Source organism: Vanellus vanellus (genome assembly GCF_965231255.1).
Source record: "Vanellus vanellus genome assembly, chromosome: 1".
In the NCBI taxonomy this organism is placed as follows: Eukaryota; Metazoa; Chordata; class Aves; order Charadriiformes; family Charadriidae; genus Vanellus; species Vanellus vanellus.
The window spans coordinates 75,542,764-75,557,927 of NC_138905.1; the positions used below are offsets into that span (position 1 = coordinate 75,542,764).

The 15,164-nt window shown below is 41.9% G+C and overlaps 1 protein-coding gene across 2 annotated transcripts; it reads left to right on the forward strand.

The window, feature by feature from the left end:
* The first annotated feature begins 1,458 nt into the window (after window positions 1-1,458).
* On the forward strand, window positions 1,459-12,549 carry LDHB (lactate dehydrogenase B). 2 transcript variants are annotated; one of them, XM_082498194.1, is made up of 8 exons: window positions 1,459-1,553; window positions 2,386-2,517; window positions 5,901-6,018; window positions 6,518-6,691; window positions 8,831-9,004; window positions 10,314-10,431; window positions 11,303-11,426; window positions 12,191-12,549. In XM_082498194.1, the coding sequence occupies exons 2-8, from the start codon at window positions 2,392-2,394 to the stop codon at window positions 12,356-12,358; spliced, it is 1,002 nt and encodes a 333-aa protein (XP_082354320.1). In that variant the 5' UTR covers window positions 1,459-1,553; window positions 2,386-2,391; the 3' UTR covers window positions 12,359-12,549. The 2 variants fall into 2 exon arrangements, with proteins under 2 accessions (XP_082354320.1, XP_082354321.1); XM_082498195.1 differs by lacking the exon at window positions 1,459-1,553 and adding an exon at window positions 1,870-2,015.
* Window positions 12,550-15,164: the final 2,615 nt, after the last annotated feature.

Genomic DNA, 15,164 nt, shown 5'->3' on the forward strand with positions numbered 1-15,164 from the left:
AAAAAACCTTGCTCTGACCCTTCCCTCACCTCTCCTGTACCTTTCCTTCTCCCTTCCCCCTTCTTTTCTTAAAAGTTCAGTTGCGCGTATTCCCTTTTTGATTGTACAGGATAGACTTTCCTACCCTTACATTTCATCGTGTAATTATTATTTACCTCCAGCTCCCATTTCACCTGTAGTTACCAAAGTCTTGGATTCATTTGCTTATAGCAAGTCGCTGCCTGAAGTGCCATGGGGGTAGCTTAACTCATTCCTTTCCCTCCAGGGGACCCTTTGCAATGTCAAAGAAAGTAAAGAAGCAAAGTAGGTCATGGTTGGATTGTCATTTAAAGCCAGCATGAATCTGTCCTGCTGCCCAGAAAAGCAAGTTTCACCCTTTCCTCACCACTCGTGCTCGCCACCTCCCTCACGCTGGCACCACCGTTTTGTTTGGCTGCTTGGTGAGCCAGAGGGAATTAATCCAGTTATTACTAACCTGGCAAAATACCTGGCAAAAAAAAAAAAAATCAATAAAACCTTAAACTGGCCACAACAACTGAAAAAAAAAGGTAACCATAGTCTTAACCGGGAAGGGCTAGGCTCTCCGCCTAGTCACGTTTAACCCAGTGACTTATTTGGGAGGACTCTGGAATCTACCCTTCTGTTTTCCCTCTTGTGAGAGAGTTAATCACGTGTGACGAGGAACCCAAAGCTCTCTTTTTTTTTTTTTTTCCTGCCAGTGAAACTGGAAATGTGTACCATTCAGTATTTTGCCTCTACTTTCTCCATTGACAGGTAGAAAGAAGTGATGTTACAGCATTAGGAGAAAAACGTTTTTTGCAATTTTTTTCCTATTTCACATGCACTGGTCCCGCAGGAATTTCAACAAATCCCTCCCTCTCAGTAATGGCGGCAAATCATAAGCCCAAAATTTCAGCCGATCTGTTCCACGGTCAGAGGAAAGGCGTCTCGCAGCAACTGACTTTTCCCCGTGACTTACAGCGGTGGATGTCCTCACCGCTTCCACTAAAGGCACCATACTCCATGCGCGCCCCGTGGGGGTGGTGAGGGGCTCATTCCACGGGCCCTACGGATCCCAATTTTAAAGCGACGCTCTCCTGGAACACGGCGCGATAGTCGGCGGCAGTGCGGCACGGGGGGAACGGGGGGAACGGGGGGAGGAGGAGCGCTTGTGGCGCTGCATCACGTTACAGTCCTCGTTCCTGCCAAAGCGTTTCTGTGTGACTCCAGGCGTGCCATTGTCCCGTCGAGGACAATGAGGGGAAGGCGGGGGGCACACGGGGGGGAAGAGGGGGGAGCCGGGGGCGGGGCGGCGGCACCCTTGAGCCTCCGTCCTTGGCGGCGATTGAGCGCGGCGGCAACCGCCCCCCCCCCCCCCAAATTGGCGCCGGGGAACGCCCCGGTGGGCGCGGCGGGGGGCGGCTCGGCCCGTCCCGGCCCTGCCCTCCGGGCCGCCCCTTCCGCTGCGGAGCCCTCATTGCCCGAGCCCTCATTGCTCGAACCCCGGACAGCAGCGCTCCTCTCCTCTCCTCTGCCTGCTCTGAGACTCGCTGGTGGGTACGTGGGGAGCGGAGCTGGAGGGGTCCCCTCTGCGGGATGGGGGGGGGTGGAGGATGCTGCAGGGCCCCCACGGCCCTGCGCTTCCCCGGGCGGTTCGGTCCTGCCTGGGGGCCTTCCCTCGGAGCCGAGCATCCCGGCGTGATGGGTCCCCGCAGCGCTGGGGTGCGGTGGCCGGAGCCAGGCTGTGGGGCCCTGAGGGTTTGGGTGGGATTGGCGGCAGGAACCCGCGGGGTGACCTCGGGTACCGGCGGTGGGAGGGATGGAGAGAGGGAGGGATGTGCGTGGGCACCGCGCAGGGCTCCGCGGGCTGAGAGCAGAGAGCCTCGGGGCCGAGTGGAAACGAGCCGGGGAAATCCCAGCAGGCTTACTGCTGCCGAACTGGTTCGTGGTTTTATTACCAGTCCCGCAGCCCTGGTGGAAGGGAGGCGAATGTCGAAGAGCCATCGACGCAGGAGGTATTTCTTCCTTCAGCGGGGGGGGCTCTGGACACGCTGCGAATGGAAGGATGTTCTGTTCGGTCCTGCCGAAATAACTTCTGTCCCTTGCTGGGCACCAGCGAGTGCAGGGAGGGATGGGAGCCAGAGCCCTGCGGCCAAGGAGGCGTGAGTGGGTGGGTGGGCTGGGAACTGGTGGGGTGGAAGGAGCCCTTCGAGCAAGGGCAGCGTGCCCGTGTGCTGCCTTACGTAAAAGCACCCGTCAGCAGCGACTCGCAGCACTTCCATCGACAAGTTTCCGGCTGCGGCAGATGACCTCTTGCATTCAGAGCGTGCGTTTCGGTTCCCGCCAGCTCGCTTCCAACCATATCTTGCTGTCCTTTCCTTGCAGGACACCATGGCTACTCTCAAGGAGAAGCTGATCACCCCCATTGCTGCGGGAACCACTGTCCCGAGCAACAAGATAACTGTTGTGGGGGTTGGACAGGTTGGGATGGCCTGTGCTATCAGCATCCTTGGAAAGGTATGGCTCAAGGACAACATGCTATGCAAGTTCCCAGTGCTGTAATCTTCCTCACCGCCTGTTTGTCTTAGCAAATGGTGAGAAAGTTGGTAGGTTAGTACAGGAATGAATCATTCGCAGTTCGCGTAAGCAAGCAGTGACCTACACTGGTCACGCAAGGCTGACCTCCCCATTCAGTTTCTCCTTGTTGTGTCACCTTCCCATCTGTGCTTAGCAATAAATCTCTCATTAAGGCAGAGTTATTTTGCAGGCTGCTGGGAAAATGTGGTGAAGCCCCTGCCAAACTTCTCTTTCTCTTTTAAGTTTTATTATTCTGCCACAACAAAGCTGGAGCTCACTTGGTGGGAGAGCTCTGCTGGGCAAAGAATGCAGACAGAGCAGGAATCCATGTAAAATATGGGATAGGAATCAGAACTATGTACATTTGATTTCTACTCTTTTAATGCATGTGTGCCATAATAACTGAAAATACTGCTGTCCCCTTCAGTAGCAGGCTTTGTTTTTCTTAAGCCCTTATTGCTTGGTTATATGGCTTTATTGTTTCCAGAGAGGTTTTAGCTAGTGTAAAAATAGAGGTTTGGACTCCAAGGTTATTCTGACTTTTCCTGTTAGTGGTTTCTAGGTTGGGTTTGGTTTTTTTCTTTTTTTTTTTTTTTGGCAAATCTCATGTTGCAGTCTTTAAGCAAAGCAAAGGCTTATTATGCAATAAGGATATCTTGTACTTTGCACTTTGCTTTTAGAGAATATTGTGGATGACTTGCATTTGATTCCTCTCATACTCTTTTTTTGAAAAGGCATATGGGAACTAGATCTTCTTTTTAAAAGAAGGTGTAAAAAGATATGCCCTACCTTCTTGCAGGGGCAGATCTTAAATCACGTAGCTCACAGTAGTACCTGCAAGACTTTTGATCTCACTAATCTAGTGATCTCACTAATCTTTATTTGAAGGTTATCTTTCTTCTACCTGTTACCTTGAGGATGCATGTTTTAAAGTATTGGGGTTTTAATTATTTTTAAAAAATTTAAGGGTTTTCAATTGCTGATATTCATGAGCCTTGTGAGCACAGAAAAACTGACAGACAGTAAGAAATAGCCACAGTGAAGCGAAGTACAGATGTGAAAATAACAAATAGTTTTTAAAACTGTATAACTAAAGAAGAAATTTAATGGAAAAAGCAATGGCAATTCACTGTGAGTATTTTTTCTTAAGCAAATATTTGCCTCTTGTGGTCTGAACTCACTTGTTTTTGAAGTACTGTCACCTGTAAGGCTGGCAGTGAGGGAGCCAGTTGAAGTTACCACAACTTCACTACAATCCAGCATTCATCTGTGTTTATTACACTGCTCTAAGCAGGATCAAATTGTACTTTCAGAAATTCAAGCACGGCTTTGCTATTAATGAGTTGTTTGCACCAAACCTGGAGTAAAAACTGGTTTTAACCTTGGATTATGGCATAATGGAGTTTATCTCAACCAGTCTTCTGCCTGCTTATTCTCTCACAAGTATAAGCTGCAGTAAAACACTTTTTTTTGTAACAAAACCATCTGATTCTTGTCACTGAATTAGATGTGGCTCTGGCTTGAGTGTGATGGTTGGCTCCCCAAGATTTCTTTTTGTTAAACCGTGGCCTAAAATTTTGCACTTAATTTCCTATACTTTAAAATGTAGATGCAGCTGAGTTAGGTGGCTTTGAATTGTATAAAATTCAAAGTATGATAATACTAACTCCAGTTTTTCTGGTGTAGTATTTAATATATAAATTTGAATGACACTAAAGCTTCCACGTTGGTTATTTTTAGCTCCCTCACAGTTAGAAACAGGTCACTGATGTTGCCATACTGTTTTAGAAATGGAAACATCTCCACAGTCACAAGTCAGCTGTTTCCAATCAGAATATTTTAAGCTGCATTTGGTGATTGTGTAGACTTCATTCCTGTGTGTGCTAATAATGAGGCAAATTCTTCTCTAGGCAACACTGATGCAAATTCATGAAACTAGTCATTGGAGCTATTCCAAGTGCTCTTCTGTTTCAGTGAGAACTGGTTCCTTGAACCTGCGGAGTCTGGTGACTACTGGTTGCAAGGTCTGGAGTGAGGAAGTCCCGTGTTGTTAGACTGCATATGTATAAATCTGTCCGTAATCACACATTTGCACACACTCTCTTTTCAAATTCTGAATACACTAACTTCTTAGTTTAACACCAGTGACTTCAGTTATGGATACTTTTTCATAACGTTTAAATAACTGAGACTTTAATTTTACCCTGCAGACTATCCTGAGAACAGACCTAGTGCAGATATAGATTTGTATGCCTTTTGTTTAGCAGTTGATGAAATCAGCTGCGAAAGGAAACAATGCACAAAAGCAGTAAACTCTCTTAACATGCTTTTAAAGTATAAAATAAAAAAACTTAGATGCCTGCTGTTAAATACTGTTTTCCATAAGAAAAACACTGCATAGTATTGCGTGTTTTAAAGTAGTTTAGTTGAGGCTAATAATTAGTATTTCCATGGGAAGTAATGAGTGTTAGCTTTTCATATAAAAATAAACACAGAAGCTTGCTTGTAGTAATATTTTCAGTAGCATGCAAGTGTCTTTACTGCATGAAGTAGTAATTTGAATCTCGGTATAACTTACTGAATGATAAGCCTTTAAGTATGGTAGAATTTACAAGGGGAGTAAACGCATCTGTCAAAAGGCAGTAAAACTTTGCATTATAGCAGAAAGTCTTTTTCTTCCACCCCTATATTTCACTGTTTTCCTGTTCTGAGACCATGTGGCATTTTCCCCCAGCTTAACCTGGCTGGACAAGCAGTGTACATGGCTAAATCTGTTCCGCAAAGTTAATACAATGCAGTAGCTCCACTAGAGAAAGTTAGATAAAGAATCTGTGTTCTCTTGATACTATTTTTAATATTGAGGAAAATAAGTTTGTTCCCATTCTAGTTCTTGTGAAATGAATTATTTGAAGGGGTGTTATAAGCAAATACTCATTTGATAATCATGTGGTGTGTTGCATATTTATCCATAAATATGCCTATTTTAAATATTTAGAGTTTGTTATGACTCTGAAAGATGCAACTCTTTCCTAAGACAATAACTAAGTCATGAAGTGCCTTATTAGCAAAGGGTTAGCTGTGCTCTCAAACTCCCCGCAAATACCTTTTTTTTAGAGACTCTGAATGAGTTCTATGAACCTGTGTGGTAGTAGCCTCTGACTTTACTGTCAGATACATCAGAACACCAAGACAGTGCTGTCCTACTGGTTTATCTTTGGAGAAGAGATGCTTTCAGATATGTAACATGTCACTTTAAAATATAATATAGCTTAAATCGGAAGTAACTTTAAAATTAAGATTAACTGCTTCATTGTGTTCTTCAGGATCTCTGTGATGAGCTTGCTCTGGTTGATGTTTTGGAAGACAAACTAAAAGGAGAAATGATGGACCTACAGCATGGGAGCTTGTTCCTTCGCACTCACAAGATTGTGGCAGACAAAGGTGAACCTGTTTCTTTTATTTAACACTGGTATTCTGTGAATTTCCTTAATAGTGGAGCATTAGTTGAGTAACCATAAAGAACTCTTCAATGCCAAATCCTTAAAAGTTAAAGTATATGAATTGGGGTGAGATTTCAGGTGAACACCATAACAAGGGAGTGGCTCTTAACCTGGGCTTTCTCTTGCATCTTTAATGGTCACTTTACTGTTTTGGGCTTGTTGAGTAAAATTGATTTTAATGAAACTCTGGTACTTCTTTGATGTATAAGAAATAGTATTGTTATTTGGATAGTGGAAATGAGATTCAGAGGAGTTGAATGTACTTTCAAGACCCATGTACTGATATATTAGAAGATGGTTCTGGCTTTAATGTTGTTGTCCCCATGTTTTTGGGGTTTGAATGTATGCACCAATAATACCTCTATGAACACAATGCTATTGGAATTAGTGATAAGTCTATTTAACGCATTCTGTATCTTTTCCCCTGTGCTGTGTTGTAGACTATGCTGTCACAGCCAACTCCAAGATTGTGGTAGTAACTGCAGGAGTTCGTCAGCAAGAAGGGGAGAGCCGTCTCAACCTGGTTCAGAGGAATGTAAATGTCTTCAAGCATATCATTCCTCAGATTGTTAAATACAGTCCCAACTGCACCATCCTGGTGGTTTCCAACCCAGGTAAGGCAGTCTTATTCTAGAACACTCATGAATTCTATTTGTCAGAAAACTAGTGTGTCGCTTTATCAATCTTCCCAAATACAAATTTAATGTTGAGAATCGGTAGCTCTGTTTGTGTGGACATCTGCCATGTAGTTGCTAACAGCAGAATACAAACAAATATTCTGTATGTTCTGAGGTTGTCTTTATTCAGAACTTCTCATGGTGTCCATATTTTAAAAGCATGCTTCATGGTAAATACTTCAGTTCTTTACATGCTTTGGCCTAAGCAGTAGGTAGCTTAAAACTTCCATCTTGAAAAGGAGACATCGATTTTGCTCTTAAATTGTTTGCAAATCATAACTTTCTTTTGTGTCTGGATATGATTTGGCAATTTTATTTTTTAGGATTAAGAATTTACCCTATAGTCTTGGCTGTATTTTCAGGAAAAAGTATTTGCATGCTGAAGCTTATGGTGGGGGAAAGGCTAACTGTACCATATAGTTTTGGATTACAAAAGAGTTATAACTGATTACACACACTTGTGTGCTCACTTGCAAGTATTGTTTTGTATTGGGACGGCTTGGACTTTTTGGATGTCTAAAGCTGATATGCTTTGTAGGGTGTCTTTGTAGGGCTGTCTTTGCTTGATTCAACGTCTGAGCAATGCCATCACTACAGAGCCCTGGCAGTGAAGGAACACTGCTTTTAAAGATAACTTGGCAGAGTCAAAACAGTGCGTGTAAAGCTAGTGACTCAGCTGGTGGTTGAGTAATTAGCTGGTATACAATTACTACTACTGAATACTAGCATACTGAGCAAGTGGCTACTGTGCAAATACAATAACTTACAGCAATTTTAAACACTTATCTAAAAATCAAGTTGAGTCAAAGATTAAATTGTTCTTGTTCTAGCAAGGCTAAAGTCAAATGGTAGACTTTTCTCCAGTAGAGCAGCTGCGGGAGGAGAACTGCATGTTGCTTTTTTCAGAATTATTTTTATAATGCTTTTTTTGTCGATGTGTGGAATTTTGTCCACTAGTTTTATATAGTGGAAATTATTGTGAGCCCATTAGAAGGGACTTCAAGGGTGCTAGAGTGTCAGGGGTGTCTGCTGGTGTGTGACCTTGATGTCCTTCCCCGTTTAACTTGCCTAGATCTGTCTGGGCTATAGCTTAGATAGCTGTGTCTGCAGCCTGTCCTGGATGGAAAGCCCTACTGTAGGCAAACGATGAGATTAAAAAGCAGAGCTCAAAGTTTGGGACTGTTTCAGCACCTAATATGGAAGCCAGACTTTCCAGAATCAAATTTAGGTGTTTGATAGAGTGGTGCTCCATAGTCTGTACAGACTACTGTGATTCTGGCAGGAACTGCCCCAACTGGAGCTGTAGGAAAACTATGCCTGACAAGCGTGCCACTTGTAACAGCAAGGTTCTATATATGTATACACAAATATATTCCCTTCTGAGAACTGGCTGGCTTTTGAGAGTTCTGGAGCCATAGTCATCACAGCCTGTTAATTATTTTTGCATTGAGCTACAGATTAGAGGTTTTTTTCTCTCTGCTTACAGCCTTCTCTGCCTGCCCCAACCCAAGTTGTTTGTCTTTTTTTTCTAAAATTGTATTTTTAGGGCCATGTGCAGCCAAAACATAGAGCTCATCTGTCTTTTTCTGCTGCAGAGGTAATTAATGTAGAAACTGCTTAATGCACAAATCTGTTAAGAAATGAACCTGCAGTAGTTACCAACTAGAAACAGAGTGTGTAAATCTCAAACATGTTTCATTTTCAATTGTTTTACCTCTTACTGTGATGAAGAAGTGCAAGGTAACATTACTTCAGGAAATTGCTTGAATGTTTTAGCCATATGAAGAGTTCAGTCCCAATTCTGGGTGCTGTAGGGATTTAGCTGTGACCAAAAAAGTGCCTCCAACTTTAGCAAGTAGGATACTAATTTCCAAAGACCTACCTCAATTTTTTTGAGCAGTAGCTAGAGGGGTCCTAAATTTCAAGCAGACAGACCCCAAATGGACCTGAAATGCTGTGACAAACGAGCCCAACTGCGTTTGAAGTCCTCCTGATTGCCTACAGCAAAGTAATTGTTGGAGTATTCTTCTTGGTGTATGTGAATTGCTTCATTTATGTGCATGTTCTTCTTTTCAGTGGATATATTAACCTATGTGACATGGAAGCTGAGTGGCCTGCCAAAACACCGTGTGATTGGAAGTGGCTGCAATCTCGACACAGCTAGATTTCGCTATCTGATGTCTGAGAGACTTGGTATCCACCCAACTAGCTGCCATGGCTGGATCTTGGGAGAACATGGTGATTCTAGTGGTAAGGAACCGTTCTGACTTCCTTGGGAATAAGCGGTACAGTGTTAGAAGTTGAGGCCTAAGGGGTGTTACTGAATTCAGAAAGAACAGATGCAGCTGAGCTCAAGTAACTAGCACTTTGGTGTACTTCTATGAAGATTAGAGTTGAGACAGGTCCAGGAAACCTAGCTACACACTTCTAATAAAAGTGACTGGCTGTATGATTAAACCCTGAACTGAAAAGGCCAGTTCTGTGAACTAAAGTTGTGTCCTAAAGGTTACAGCTTATTCTTCTGTTTATCCTCAGTTTTTAAAGTATCATAACAGTCTATAGTACAGTTCTCCTCTGAAAGCAGTATTAGCACTTGTTAGGTCAATGGCAAAGCTTGTTGCAAGTAGTAGAAAAAGCTAGCAATCCAGATTCAGACTAACAAAATTATCCCTTGCCTTATTTTGTAACTTCTCTCCATGCTATTTAAAAGAGAAGATGATTCTAAAACCGTGTGAAATCAAAGAAGCTTATTTGTCTGAGTTCAGTTCATGTATTTCAAGTCTGAAATGATGCAGCAGAACATCTGTGTAGATTGGTACTGCTTTATAGTTTAGTGCTGGGTATTTTTAAGGGAGCCACCTCTTCAATGTCTCATTGTGTTTGATCAAAGTACAGTGTCTGATCAACAATATCTACTGAAGCCAGCCCTATGCTGTAATGGAAGCAGAGCTTGGCTGAGCATACACAGAGCTCACTTTACTTCACTGTTACGGCTGCTTTTGCTTTGAAGTAACTGAGAAACTTCCTAGTTACTTCAGAGGAACAGTGAATAAGTCTGCCTGTAAGCTTCCAATATGAAGGGAGATGTGCAAATTCCTCTCTTGGTATTCTAAGTTTCCATATTGCTGTCCTCTTATTCAGGGAAATAAGAGCAGAATCCTTGAAGGCTAACCCTAATACTGATTAGTGGGACAGCGAATACATACAAGCTGCAGTTCTTGAGTACAGTTAGTTTTAAAAGGCTGAACAGCTAAGATGTGCCTTTTTGTTAGGATTGGAGGTTTCTGACTTCAAAAGTAGCTGCCTGCACCTTTCAAGGACTGAAAGTTCTGTAGTTCATGTGTCGCAACTGACTTGCTAAAGTGTCAGTGCTAAAATAGTCTCATATTTGACCTCCAGAGTTCTCTGAATTAACTGCAGTTATATGAAAACTTGAAATCTGCCTCTAATATTATTGTGGTTCTGGCTACTACTACTTTGTTCCCAGTTATCTTAGCTAGGAAAAGTGGAGGGGGAGTTGCAAAGTGCTATGGAAACTTAAGTCCTCTCTCTGTTACAGTGGCTGTTTGGAGCGGCGTTAATGTGGCAGGCGTTCCTCTCCAGGAGCTGAATCCTGCTATGGGAACTGACAAAGATGGCGAGAACTGGAAGGATGTCCACAAGCAAGTGGTTGAAAGGTAGAGTACCTTGAGGAATAAGGTGGATATCTGGGATGCTGAAAATAGCTAGTCTGCCTCCTTGTCATTGCCTCTCCATTCTACTGCAGCTTTCATGCCCTTTTATTTAGAGGGCATGTGGTGTAAACTCATAAATGCGGGATTTCAGTTGGAGAGCTTTATGATCCTGCGGCAAGACAATCTATTGCATAACATATCTACTTTAGAACTGTAGTGCTTACAGCCCTGTGCCCTTGTTTTCTCACAAGTAGCTCTTTATATAGTTAACTTTGTTCAAAGGATACGAGAAAAGGTGGCATGTTCCTGCAAGCAGAGTGTTGGAGTTGATTTGGGGAAAATTTTATTCATCGATTTAGGAAAATTTGTCTAGAGGGAACTATACATGTTGCTAAATCACTTGTGAAATAAGTATTATATGAGTATAAAGTATATGCAGATGTTGGTTAAAAAAATTAAGATGTGTGTAGGTAGTGCATGGCTTTGACTCTAAACATTTACCTTTTCCAAATGCATTCAGAATGACTGTGCCATTGACTTGAATAGAGAACTTGTTCAGTTGTAGGTGTCTGTTTTTTCTACTTAACACTAAGAACTGTTCATAGAGGGAAGCTATTTTTCTTTTCAGCTACTCCTGTGAGAACAATAGGGCTTCTTTATTATAAATATGGGTTAATGTTGACTTTGTGCTTCATCCTCTAATGCTGAAATACATGTCTTACTTTGACATTTTAATTCCAAAACTTACGTGTCACAGGAGTTTCCCATTTTAAAAAAAAAAAAAAAAATCGAAACACTCACTCATCTGAAGACTTGGCATTCACACAGTGTCATGAAGACATTTTAATGCAACTGTATTTCAATATTTCCTTAGTGCCTATGAGGTAATCAGACTTAAGGGATACACAAACTGGGCTATTGGCCTTAGTGTTGCTGACCTCTGTGAGACCATGCTGAAGAACTTGTGCCGGGTTCATTCAGTCTCAACACTGGTAAAGGTAAGAAGTGGTAGCTAATTGGATGCTCTAGTTAATTTTGTTACGGAAAAGCTATATATTCTCAATTAGCGAGGTGCTGAAAAAAGGGAGCTTTGTAAAATACTAATTTGAATTTAAAAGGGAGCTTACTATTGCAATTTTTTTCTAGTCTGACCTCTTAGCCTACCCTTCTCATGAGCATGGAGCTGAAAAGTTATCTGTATTCCACCCAATGTTGTACTACACTTGTGTAAAGTTTGCTATGTGTGGCACGCAGATGCATTAAAAGGAAGTTTCAGTGCAAAAATGGAAAACTTAATGGAGGCCCAGCTACAATTCCATGAACCAGTACCTAGAAATGTGCTAGGGAAGAGAGCTGTGTCCTTGTATAGCTAATGTAACTTGCTGGATCTAGTCTGTACCAGCTGTAAAACCTCTGGTGCAGCAAGGACTTTGAGCAGGCTGAACTTACTGCTCCTTCTACAGTAGGAAAAAAGACCTGCCCTAATCCTGTGTCTTTGAATTTTGTCAGCTACTTGCTGTATATAAATAAAAGTGAAGGGTTTGGAGGTGGGGTTTCTGAAATTGGCCATCTCGGTATTGCCAATCACTTAGTTTAAAGCAGCTCTGTACTTTTTATTTTCTCAAATACATTGTGAATGAAAACTTTCTGCAGGTTGCAAAAAAGATAGCCTTGAGCTCTGCTCTCAAAGGCTTCCTGCTGTATAAACTAAAAGGAGATCTGGGGTGATGGGTTCATGTCTGATGTCTTTTGTTTGTGCCAGGGCATGTATGGTGTTGAGAATGATGTCTTCTTGAGCCTTCCTTCTGTCCTAAGTGCCTCTGGATTGACAAGTGTCATCAACCAAAAGCTGAAGGATGATGAGGTGGCTCAGCTGAAGAAGAGCGCGGATACACTGTGGAACATCCAGAAAGATCTCAAAGATCTGTAACTCGTGAATGTTAGATTCCAGCAATAGAAAAACAGCATGTTGTGTGCAAGTGTGGGCTCTACTCACTATACATCTCTATGGTTAACATTTAATGCTCTTCCAGACTGAGCTTTGTCCACAGTAGCTAAATTTATGCTTGCTGTAACGCACAGACCTTATGAACAAATAAAGCAACTTTCAAGCATGTTTTGTTGTCCCAGTGACTCATTTTCAGTATTTAAATGATCTAGTTTACTACAGCATTCTCCATTAATACTTGCCACAGACTACATGGAATTGTACATGTCTTCTAAAAAGGTTAGAAACAAAGTAGTGGTCACCTGTGGTGGGATTTCACTAATAATAGAAGCCTTTCCTGTATGATTTAGTTTCAATCCAGCTGTTGACTAAGTGTAGTTCATTCCCAGGCTTGTTTCTGGTATAGTACTTCCTATTTTTCCTGATAGTAGAGGAAATGTAATGGGGATTTGCCTCTGGGCCACCTGCCAAAAAGATGCCAACATTAAGATGTTGTATGCCACTGCCCTAGAAAAGGGTCCTGTAGATCTTTCTTCTGGATTCAATTCTTTGCCTGTTATTCATGTCTAGTGTTCATAATCTTTAGAAAGAACAAACAAGGTTCTCTTCTATTTGATTATCAAAATCCAAGTTTAAGAGATGGTTATCTTTATAAAGATTAAAGGCACAATTTGATTTGTTCTAAATTTCAGAATGATTGTTTTGCAAGTGCCCGTATACCCCGGGGGGGGGGGGGAGGAGGAGAACAGATTTAAAAAAAAAAAAAAAAAAAAACAAACAAAACTTGAAGTTTTATTTCTTAATCACTTACAATTATAGAGTAGATTTTAACTATAAAATAGCCAGTACTTTCTTGGCATGCCTAGAACTGCTCAACCTGTATCTCCAGAGGATAAACAGTATCAAATCCATCTGTCTTGTATCAAAATTTAAGACTTGCAAGGTTCTGTTTCATAACAAATGGCCTGAGGCTAAGTTGGAGTAATTTAAAGGCTTTTTCTAGCTCCATAAATGTTTTGAGTAGTGGACTAAAATGCTTTCACAAACAAGTAGCTTGATTTTTGTAGCTTCTTTTAAAAGAAAAGATCACACAAGTCTTGTCAAACTGCAAGATAACTCCTATCCTGTGATTCATTAAGTATCATGTAGTGAGTGAAATATATATGGTGTGCTGGTGACAGCATTATTTACCAAAGGTACCCCAGGGAGACCTTGGGACATGTTTTATTCTCAGTTGCAGGCTAAATGCCAGATTTCTTTACTGATAGGAGAGGGAATTTTAGTCTCTGCTTTCATAACTCTATGGAGATCTTACCGGAAGGCTTTCCACACCTGGATAGATTAGCTTGAGTTCCCGCTCATCATCAGCTTTGCACAGTTCCTGCCTGGCTTTGTTCTTACTTATGCTGTTCTTAGTTAATGAAATAATTCAAAGCCACCTTGTGGGACATTATCTTGCAGGATTCTTGAGACTGATGTACATGAAAAGGTACCAGTTGTCTTAAGAGGACAGGGAGTGGGCCCTTTTCCCTAGTGATAGTGAATCTTGATTTTTTTTCAAAGATCACTTAACTACAGTAAAACTGGGGTTTGTCCCTGATTGCACCAGTGTACATTCCTCACCCGTTAAAGTGTTGGGTCATACCTTGTTCTGTGGGTAGCAAACTGAGACCCAAAGTAGCTTGGGACATCTTGAAAGGAACATGGTGATCGGTGCCTGAGCTGGGAAGCTACTGCCACCTGGTGCCTGACAACCATTCCATCAATCCCCTCTGAGACCACAGAGGTTTTCTTTGTTAGTGATGGTAAACTCAACATGAGAACGAGATCTTTTGCGTCTAGACATTAAGCAACCAGAGAGGTAACGACAGCCCCCACAACAAAGGAGTGTGATCTGTGACAAAAAAGAGTGAATGGACACAGGTGAAGCAGCGAGCTGAAGGAATGAGGAAAGAATGTTGGTTTGTGTGATGACTGCTTTTCTTAGCACATCAGCAGCTTCGCTGTGCCAACTTTGGAATTTAAACAATGAAGTGGCCTTGTGGGTGCTATGGGGGATTGCTTCAAAATTGTTAAATAGGAATGACAATCTCAGGCTAGGGGATTTTTAGATTTTATAAACAGGCTCTTCAGATTATTTTTTATTCACTGATGTTTGTAAGCCCTATGCAAGTACATCGATTATACTGTAATTATTTTTTGTTAGGAGTCTTATCACACAATCTTGTATCTTAACTTCATTGCAGTTGCATGGCTGTAAAATAGCTTCCCTGTGTATGCTTACACAACGCCAGCCTATCACTTTCTGTTACTTGGAGACTCTCCATATTATAGTCATATCAACCACATAAGTTCCTTAATAACTATATTGCCGTTGTACTTTATCTCTAAAAGATATCTGTGGGGTTTTTTTTCTGAACACAGTAGACTCATGTTTATCTTTTATATGCTTTGTTTGTATAGCCCATTGATACATGAACTTTGTTCTTGTTTTATCCCATGAAAGGCAATACAGGTTTTTAACCACGTTCCTATGTGTCAGGAGGTGCCTTTGTCACTCCTTGGTCTAACAGAAAACGTTGTGGTGCTGTTGGACGGAGTAGTACAGCCAGTAAAAAGAATCACAGCAGAACACTTCAGAAAGTGCTGAGGACAACTTGCTCGACTCACAGGAGGTAAGACCAGTAATGTTATTTTAATTACTGTAAGGACCTAGACCCCCTCGCATTTGCAGGTATATAGATACAGGCTACAGAATAGGAAGTCGGTCTGACTGCCCTGCAAACGT